Here is a 10,249-nt window from a genome sequence, read left to right as displayed (position 1 = left end):
CCTCAAAACCAAAACTTTAAAACTTCAATTTTGCAACAAGGAGTGTACCCCTCCTTTCTCTGACAGAAAACAAAAACTGCTGGATCAGTAGATCAGGCAGCATCCATGGGGAGAGCAAGCTAATGTTTTGAGTCTTAGATGACTGTTCATCAGAGCCCCCTTTCTCTCCAAGGTCCTGTGACTTGCTTTTCACTTAGTCTGAGGCTGCAAGCACAATGTCTGCCAAGCAACAGGACAGAAAGAAATTGTTAATGAGGGTGTCAAGGAATAAGGAGAAAAGGAACACGAGAAATAAAAGTGGGAATATTGATTATGTATTTAATAGAATGGTGTTTAGGGATATGGGGAAAAAACAGGAGATGGCATGAGATAATAGAGCCAGTGCAAGCATGATGTGCCAAATGGTCTCCTTCTGCACCATTAATTCTGCCAGCCTGTTGAGCCTGCTCTGCCATTTGTTACGATCATGGCTGATCTTGAGTTTCAATTTCACTTTACTGACCATTCCCCACATCCTTCGACCCCATGAGACCAAAAATCTGTCCATCTCAGTCTTAAAATATATTTAACAATGGAGCTTCCACAATCATCTGGAGTAGAGCTATCCATTGACTCACAACTCTTTACATGAAGTTGTTGCTCTTCACCTTGGTCCCAATACAAATACTGTCCGCTCCTGAAATTGTAAATGGAGTTTGTGCACTTGTCAGCTATGATATAATTAAGCGATGGAGTATGTTCGATGGGATGGATGGCCCACACTTCCTGTTTTTCATATTAAAAAAACCCTTGAACCAACCTGAGTGTCTCACACAGCGAACCAGATTGCCCAAACCGACCGAATACACTGTGTAACTGAGGGTGGTAATAGAAGGCTGTTAGTGTGACAGGAGGCTGGAAACCTCGAACCTTTAAAAGTTACTTGGATGAGCACTTGAAATGTCATAACATTCAAGGTTATGTACAAAGTGCTGGAAAGTGGTATTAATATCGATTGAGAAGTAGCAATGGTCAGTACAGACTCAATGGGCCGAAGAGCCTCTTCTACACTTTATAATTTTGTATTCTGAAAGTAATGAGAAAATCTTTTTCTGAAAATAAACATGACCTGGAAAAGTCTGTACCCCAAAGTTGTTATGCATTTCTAATGCAAAAGTTGAAAAAAAGCACCCCACTACAAACACCTAATCACAACATGAGAACAGTTTATTCACACAATTATGTTGGTATCGCAGGCGTAATGCATAAGGAACATACATCAATTGAAAGACAGAAAAGGGATGACTGGCTTATTTTGAATATCTACATATGTCAGTACAATGTTTAAATTACAAAACATCAGCAGTAAAATTACACCGTAAAAATAAACTGCAGTTTCAAATTTCATGACCATCCAATTTATGTCTACATTCTTAAGCATGAAGTGCAGAAATATAAAAATATAAACAGTAAAACAAATAAAACCTCGCTTCACAAGAAGGTAATCATCTTCAGCTCCACGGATGACAATGTATTTTTCTTCACATCTTTTACAGTTCTCGTCTTCAGAAGGTGCAATTCATGCATTTGACAACTTTGTTGCCATAATCAATGCAGTCTGGACCTATACATTCGCAGCACGCATTATGAAACCATCTGTATTTCGAAGCACCCATAGATTCGCATGAATTCTTACACTGATGGATAGACATGCAGTCATCAAAGTAGACCACTGTGCAGTGAGGCTCTGTAATTAATTATTAAAAATATTTTAAGAACACATGATCAATTTACATAACGCCCAAGGGCACTTCTGTCAAACAAATCTGACAACAAGCCACTAAGGAATTAACAGGTCAACGGCCAAAAGTGTGCTCAAATCAGCAGGTTTTAAGGAGCATCTTACAGGAGAGATTTAGGGATGGAGGAGAACATATTAGAATTAGGGCAGATGATGCTGGAATTGGAGAAGGTCAGAGATCTTGTAGAGTGCAAGTTTGGAGGATTTTACACAGAAAGGAAGCCATGGAGGGAGTTGAGAACAAGAATGGTGTTTATCAAACTGTGGTGCTTCCTACCAGGTGCCAGTAAGGGTCAGTGAGCACAGGGTAATGGGCAAACGAGGCATGGAGCAAGTTAGGATACAGGCATCAGAGTTTTGGATGAGCACAATCTAAAGGAGGGTGCAAGGTATTAATCAGGATGGAGGGACTTTGCATGGTCAAGACGAGAATGAAGATGGGGTTTGGTGGGGGTTTCAGTGGTAGATGAGTTGAGGCAGGTAGAGATAGACAATGCTACAGAGGTGGCAGTAGGTGGAAAATGTGTGTGGTTGGTAGCCCACTTCGAGTTAAAATATAACACTAAGGTTGTGAACAACCTTCTTTAGCCTCAAATAGGTGCCAGGAAAGGCATAATGTCAGTTGCTAGATATCGCGATTGTGGCTGATATCAGAAGTAATAACTTTGGTCTTTGCAATATTTATTTGGAGGAAATTTCTGGTCATTCAATACTAGATACTGAACAAGCCAGAGGGAGTGAATGCACTGAACAGATGATAAGGATACCAATCTGGGCTCCAGTGTACATCTGACATTATGTTTTCAAGCAATGTCACCAAGATTCTGTACGCAGATACCTTTTATTGTCAAACAAAAAAATGCTTCCACTAACGATAGGAAAAAGAAGCCATTCGGTAAATTATTCGTTCAGAGGGCCAGCATAGGCAGGTCCGAATGGCCTCCTTCTCAGTTCTTACGTGATTCAACACGTATTTATGTTATAAATTATTCATAAAAATCTCTAAGAGTATGTTCTAAAACATTCCCAATTGGTCATTATTGGCCTGGGGCAACACAGTGGTTAGCACTGCTGCCTCACAGCACCAGGGACCTGGGTTCGATTCCACCCTCTGGTGACTATCTGTATGGAGTTTGCACGTTCTCCCTGTGTCTGTGTGGGTTTCCTCCCATAGTCCAAAGATGTGCAGGCTAGGTGGATTGAATGTGAGAAATTGCCCTGTAGTGTCCAGGAATGTGCAGGCTAGGTGGATTAGCCATGGGAAATGCAGGGTTACAGGGACAGGGTGGCAGGCTGGATCTGGGTGAGATGCTCTTTGGAGGGTCAGTGCAGACTTGATGGGCTGAATGGCCTCTCTGCACTGTATTAAAATTCAACTTTTCAACCTTGAGCATGTTGCACTCTGCAACACACTTGCAATCCTCATGTTTTTTACTATTATACATTCAACATCAAGCGTGTAGCCTGAGGGTTTCTACAAAATGACCAGGCTGTGGCCTTTTGCCAGTGCAGTTTTGTGGCAGCTGCCTCAGGCTTTAGTGCAAACATAACACAGCACCAAATCAAGTACATCAGAACGATATACAAACTCAAATGGAGTCATAAGAATTAGATCAGAGTAAGGAAAAGCTGGGTCCTTTACTTTAAAGATAAATAAATAGATTATTATGGAAAGTTTTATGACTGGAAATAAAGCAAGTTATATAAGTATGAAGAATACTCCAAAATACAGTCCCTTAAATCAGGCTCACATTTCTGCTTCTAATCATCAAATGTTTCCCGCAAGAATGAACTACCAACAGCATCCGCTCCCCCTGTAAAATGAGTACCAAGTATGGATCTAAAACCATTACCAGGATTTAAAAGTACCAAGAATAAATTTCAAAATATCGACCAAGAAACTACAGGTGAAACTTCTGTTTGTGAGATATTATTTCACATTTTTGGAAGTGTTATGGAGCAGGGAAGTATAAACTAAATGGCAGAATTCTAGCCCATAGACTGTATGCTGAGCAGCAAATTTCAAAAGTAATTCAGTATATCAAGAACTTTGAAACATTTCATGTTTATATCAAGCCTTAGGTCATATAAAATATGTTTCTCTTCTTTCATTAAATTCGTAAATTTATATCGGTTCAAAAGCAAGCTTGTTTTGATGGTGTTTTTCTCATAGAGTCAGTGCCATAAGTTAATTGCAGCAGTGCATGACCATACCTCCCTGTTGTGCAGAGATATACATTTTCGATTACAAAACCCTTACTGCAGCGTTAGCTTCTCCCCAAATAAAAACTAACATATTAAACAAAACAGTGCTGGAGCCCTACATGGTAATTAAGCAGCAGGTAATTATCCTCAGGAGGACAGACTGTTACAGATAACAGTACTGTAACAACCATGGTTTCAATTACTCATGTAAAATTGGATATCAACTTAAACAACCTGTCCATGGAATCTTTTCTGTTTACTGAAGTTGGAGGACAGAGGTCATTCTCTGAAGTTGTGGAATTCAATTTTGAGTTTTGTAGGCTGTAAAATGCCTAAGCAGAAAATGATGTGTTGCTCCTCCAGTTTGCATTGAGCTTTATTGGAACACTGCAGCAGGAAATAATAGCATGGGAGCAAGATGGTTTACTGAGATGGCAAATAACTGGAATGTCAGGGTCATTCCTATGGCCTGAGCAGAGGTGTTCTGCAATGCGGGATCCAGTCTCACCAACATGAAGGAGGCCGCATTGTGAGCAGCAAATACAGTCGATTCTGTTTATCACTGGCACAGTGACAGCCATGTTTACCATCTCCAGCAGCAAATCACCCAGACACCCTCGACCCACCTTCAACAGCACCTTCCAAACCCACAATCTCTACCATCAACAAGGACAAGGGTAGCAGCTGTATGGGAACACCATCACCTGCAGGTTCCCCTCCAAGCTACACATCGTCCTGACTTGGAACAATATCCCCATTCTTTTAGTGTCATTAGGTCAAATTTCTTGAATTCCCTTCCCAATAGTACAGTGGGTGCTTCTACACAGCAAGGACTGCAGTGTTTCAGGAATGCAGCTCACCATCTTCCCCACGGCATTTGGAAGTGATGAGTAAATGAGGGCCTTGAGATCCCTTCCTGTCCATAACCCAGCAACATGAGGTTAATCTATTCAAATTCTTGGCCTATGGGCACCTCATTAAGGCTTTCATCCTTGGTTGCCCTTGAGAAGGTGGTGGTGAGCTGCCATCTTGAGCCTTTCAATCTCTGCAGTGAAGATTCTCCCACAATTTTGGACAGGATGTTATACAGTCAACAACATTTACAGCACCGAAAAAGGCACTTCGCTTCATCAAGTCCATGCTGGTCAAAAGCAACCACTCTCATCCCAATTTCCAGCATTGGTCCATAACCTTATATGCCTTGGCATCCTAAGTGCACACTTAAATACTTTTGAAATGTTATGAAGTTTTCTGCCTCCATAACTCTTACAGATTGTGTGTTGCAGATTCCCACCACCCTCTAGGTGAATCAGATTTTCCTCACATTTCCTTCTGTCCCTTATCTTAAATCTATGTCAACTGCTCACTGATTCCTTCGCCAAGGGGAAACGTTTCTTCCTGTTAATCCTCCTAATCTATTGTTTAAATTCTTTTCTACTTCCTTTATATTCCTCAAGGACATGGTCTGATTTTAGTTTTCTAATCCTTACATATGCCTCTTTTTTCCTTTTTGACTAAACTTTCAATATCTCTTGTCATCAAGCACTCCTGGATCTTGCCATCCTTGTTTCATCCTCACAGGAACATGCTGATCCTGAACTCTGATCAACTGGCCCTAAAAAGATTCCCCATGTCAGATATGGATTCACCCTCAAACAGCCACCGGCAATCTACTTTGTCCAGTTCCTGCCTCATATTGTTGCAATTAACCTTCCCCTAGTTTAGCACTTTCACCTGAGGACCAGTCTTATCTTCATCCACAACTATCTTAAAACTTACAGAATTATGATCACTGTTCCCAAAGTGCTCCCCCACTGAAACGACGATCACCTAGCCGGGCTCATTCCCCAGTACAAGGTCCAGTATGGCCCCTTTCCTTGTTGGACTAGCCTCACATTGTTTCAAGAAACCATTCTGGATGCACCTAACAAATTCTAAGCCCCTGGAACTAAGGGAGTCCCAGTCAATATTGGGGAAATTAAAATCACCAACTACAACAACCTTGTTATTTTTACATCTTTCCATGATCTACTTACATATGTGGTCCTCTATCTCCTGCTGGCTATTAGGAGGCCCATAGTATGACTCCATCATAATGACTGCACCTTTCTTATTCCTGAGTTCTATCCATATGGCCTCTTGGATGAGCCCTCCAAGGTGTCCTCTCTTAATGCAGTTGTGACATTCTCCTTAGGCAGTAATGCAACTCCCCTATTCCTTTTACATCCCCCTCTATCTCACCTGCAACATTTAAACCTTGGAATGTTGAGCTGCAAATCCTGTCCTTCTCTCAACCAAGTTTCTACAATGGCAATAACATTGTAGTCCCAGATTCTAAGGTCATCTGCCTCACTTATTATAATCTTTGCATTAAAATAAATGCACTTCAGATCGCCAGTCCCACCCTGTTCGTTAATCTGGCTCTGCCTATTCTTCCTATTAGACTTACTTAATTTAACCTCTGCCTTCTCCTCAATCACTCCACACGCTGACCTACTGCTCTGGTTCTCAACCCCCTATCACATTAGTTTAAACTCTCCCGAGTGTCACTAGCAAACCTCCCTGCAAGGCTATTTGTGCCCCTCCAGGGTAGCTGCACCCATCCTTTTTGTACAGGTCCCTCCTGCCCTGGAACAGATCTCAATGATCCACATATCTGAAGCCCTCCCTCATACACCAGCTCTTTCAACTGTATTATCTTCCTATTTCTGGTCTCACTAGCATTAAAACCAATAAAAAATTTTACAAATCTCAAATACTTTAAGTGCAAATTGGTTCAGTGCTGGAAAATACATTTAAAAATGCTACAATAGTCATGCAATACTTAAAACTCCTCAGGTTCCTGCCCCTGTGGATAGACCTATAACTAATCTTCATTATACAATGTAAACTGCTTACTCCATATATAATGTGGTGGGACAAAATCTATAATTGCAACAGAACTCAAGTGGGTTTGAAAGAAACTGTTGTTTGCCAGCTATTTAGTGTTACTGGAATTCTGAAGCACTTTGTGGGCTCAACTCATTAAAAAGATTATTTTCATATTTAGCTCAATACAGAACAGAATCAAATGGTAAGATGCTTACCTTTCTCATTCTCCAGTTGCACATGTGGACTTTCTTCAGGCAGTGACACATTCTGGAGTGGAGACATGTCAAAGCTTTCCAAAAATGAGACTAGGTTTTCATGATAGGTGAGCTCCTCAGAGACAGGGAACGACACAATGTTCCAGTGGAGGTGAGTTTCTCCCTCTGTCAGAGCACGGAACAGAGATGGAATGGGTTCATGAAGCTCTTCCACTGTACTCTTTGAGGTGGGTGGTGTATCGCTGTAGTTTCTGGGATTACACATTCCTAGGTTTTAAAAAAGAACATTAGTATCTCACTGCCCTTCTATCAGATTTCAGATCCCCAGGTTGTGATTGGGTTCTGTTGTGGAGACTGTTCACAAGTCGATTCATACACAATACAGGACAATACAAAGGAGCCATTTCTAAATGCAGGAAATGTTTGTATGTCAGGTCATTAAAATTACACTTCTGTATGAGATCACATTCAGAAGTATGAGCATTCTTAAGGCAGATATTCGTAAATCAGGGAACCACTACATTGGCATTCATCGACCAGTCTTCATTCTGGGTCAATGCAACAAGTCTTACAACTATATATTTCTGAACCAGGTTTATTTAATATACTAATTATGACCTTATTCAAGAATCATAAAATGGTTGCAGGATAGAAGAGGACCATTTGGTCCTTTCTGTCCTTGCCAGCTCTCTCTGAGATCTAGTCAGCTAATTCTACTCTACTCTCCTTCCTGCATAATTCTGAAAATAGTAGTGTTTAACTGACTTCGACAAGTGAAGCCAGTACATTGCATCTTTTTATTTTATTTGAGGCTATCTCGTAGGAGGAGGAGTAGGCCATGTTAATAGTATGTGAATTGTATTATTAAGGTTAAACATGTAGAAGTGGAGGGCATTGATTAATTAAGTGATAGAACACAAACATTAAGAAAGGCTTTTGAGTTCTTGCAGCACGGTCGTAGCATTTCTCATTCTGAACCAGTGGCTTTGGGTTCAAGTCCAACTTTTTGGATCTTATTGGTCATGGAAAGTACATTTATGACATAGCTGAATAGGACAATGGTCAGCTTGTAAATCTGCAGGTGGGTGAAGGATGGACTTTTGTAATGTTGTATTCTGTTAATAAACCCAGAATTAACTAAAGGATTGGCATTTGGTTCCCTTCATCACTGACTGGGCTTCCAGAGTCTTGTGTGACCATTCATTCCACTGAGCTAGTGGGTCATTCAATGAGATCCACCAGCCAAAGAACTATAATCCTTAATAACCTCAGCTTGTAAAAATCTACTGACCTCAGCTTAGAAGTTAGTAACTGAGTTGGCACCTCTTACTTTTTGTGGGCGAATGGCTTGGATCCCATTTTGATCACACTATGCCCTTTCATCTAGACTGCCCCATCTAAATCCTCCTACAGACTGGGCTTCCAGGAGGATTGGAAGTTCCTCTCTGTCGTCATGCCCATATCCTTGCGTATACTATCTCCAGTGTCTCATACCTCCTCTCGCATTACCTCCTGCTCCACCTCCCTCTAGATTACCCTTGGTTGGATTGGAATCAGCACCAGATTTTTCAGGCACTACATTTTGTACATATTTAAAGATTTTATTTTATTCATTCACAGGATGAGGGCATTGCTACTGTGCATCCCAGAAGGTAGGTAAGGGTGAACCACATTGCAATTGGGCTGGAGTCACATATAGTCCAGATCAGGAAAGGATGGCACTTTCCTACCCCAAATGAAATTAGTGATTTTCCTGACAATCATCATTGTTAGACTCTTAATTCCAGATTTTTAAATTGAATTCAAATTCCAACATCTGTCATGGTGGATTCTAACCCACATCCCCAGAACATTATCTACATCTGAGGATTAACAGTCCAGCGATAATACCACTAGGCCATCACCCCCTGCCCCGCAGCGGAGACAACTATGTAGAAGGAACATAAGACTTAGAAGCAAGAGTAGGACCTTTGACCTGCATCACCATGAACTGAATCAGGGCTAAACTGATTGTGGTCTGACCTCCACTTTCCTGTCTTCCCCCATAATCCTCAACTGTCTAATGAGCAACAAATTGCAAAGTCCCTCCATTTACAAAAGTAACAAAAATTCCCAAATTGAATGAATTTACCAGGATATATTTAAATTTTCAATTTTGTTTGAAACAAAACACAGTTTTGACATTGGTTCAGAAATGCTATTGCAGCATGCACAGGATTATAAAAATGGATTTTGTACATTTTGGTTAATTATACCACTGAAATGGCTGACCTGACAAATCTAAAGGCTTAAATCAAATTGTAAATGTCAGCAGAACTCATTGTTTAAATTACAACTTTCAACTCTTTCCTTCGCGTCGGTTGTCTTACATAAACGATGCCGTTTTTGTATGAACATTCCTCAGGATAAAATGCATTGTTGCAATGTCACAGCCCAGACAGACCACGTGCAGTTACAAACACTTCAGTAATTCACAGAAAGATACCGAAAAATTGACTGCAGAGTTGTCTGTGTTCTGAAGTTTTACCAACAAGCTGTCACCAACTTTATGTCTACGATAGAGGAACACTTGAATTCAGCATTACCAGTTGGTCCTGTAAATACAGTTTTTACCTCCGTTAAGGTTGGGAACTTATCTTTACTCCCCAATTATTACTTGGTTAATGAAGTGATCCAGGAGATGTAACAGCTAAACCTATCGTCTTGTACGTGTTTCAGCTGACTGAGGCACAGCATGTGGCACTGGGAACTGGATGAGCAAAGGGATTTCATGGACTAATCTCGCTCTAAAGTGTAATTTTTGCACACACTTAGCAACTAAATAAAAAAAGGCTGATACTATTTAAAGGAGTAATTTTTTTTTTCCAGGTTTAAACAAGTTCTCTGTGCACATCTGTAACTAACTCATTAGCTAACTAGCTTAAGTGGTTTTCTTTTCAATGGACAGGAACCGTTTCAGTATCTGTGGAGTTGCAAATAATACTGAACATGGTGTAATCATCAGTGAACAACTCAACTTCTGACTTTATGATCATCATTGATGAAGCAGCTGAAGATGGTTGGGCTGAGGACACTACCTTGAAGATTGGAGTACTCTTGTGGCATAGTGGTCATGCCCCTACCTCTAAGCCAGGAGGCCTGGGTTCAAGTCCAAGCTGCTCCAGAGGTGCGTCATAAC

The 10,249-nt window shown here is 40.8% G+C and overlaps 1 protein-coding gene across 1 annotated transcript in view; it reads right to left on the bottom strand.

The window, feature by feature from the left end:
• Positions 1 to 1,185: 1,185 nt before the first annotated feature.
• Positions 1,186 to 10,249, bottom strand: part of twsg1a (twisted gastrulation BMP signaling modulator 1a) — a 29,149-nt gene continuing 20,085 nt past the window's right edge. Inside the window, exons 3-4 of the mRNA XM_020514847.2 lie at positions 7,072 to 7,338; positions 1,186 to 1,726 (exon numbers count right to left, since the gene is read on the bottom strand). Coding sequence (XP_020370436.1) covers positions 1,545 to 1,726; positions 7,072 to 7,338 — 449 coding nt within the window. The 3' untranslated portion in view covers positions 1,186 to 1,544. The remainder of the gene's footprint in view (positions 1,727 to 7,071; positions 7,339 to 10,249) is intronic.

Source organism: Rhincodon typus, chromosome 4 (genome assembly GCF_021869965.1).
Source record: "Rhincodon typus isolate 14 chromosome 4, sRhiTyp1.1, whole genome shotgun sequence".
NCBI classification, from domain to species: domain Eukaryota; kingdom Metazoa; phylum Chordata; class Chondrichthyes; order Orectolobiformes; family Rhincodontidae; genus Rhincodon; species Rhincodon typus.
The sequence above is the reverse complement of the archived record's forward strand: the minus strand, read 5'-3'. Positions and strand labels throughout refer to the sequence as shown.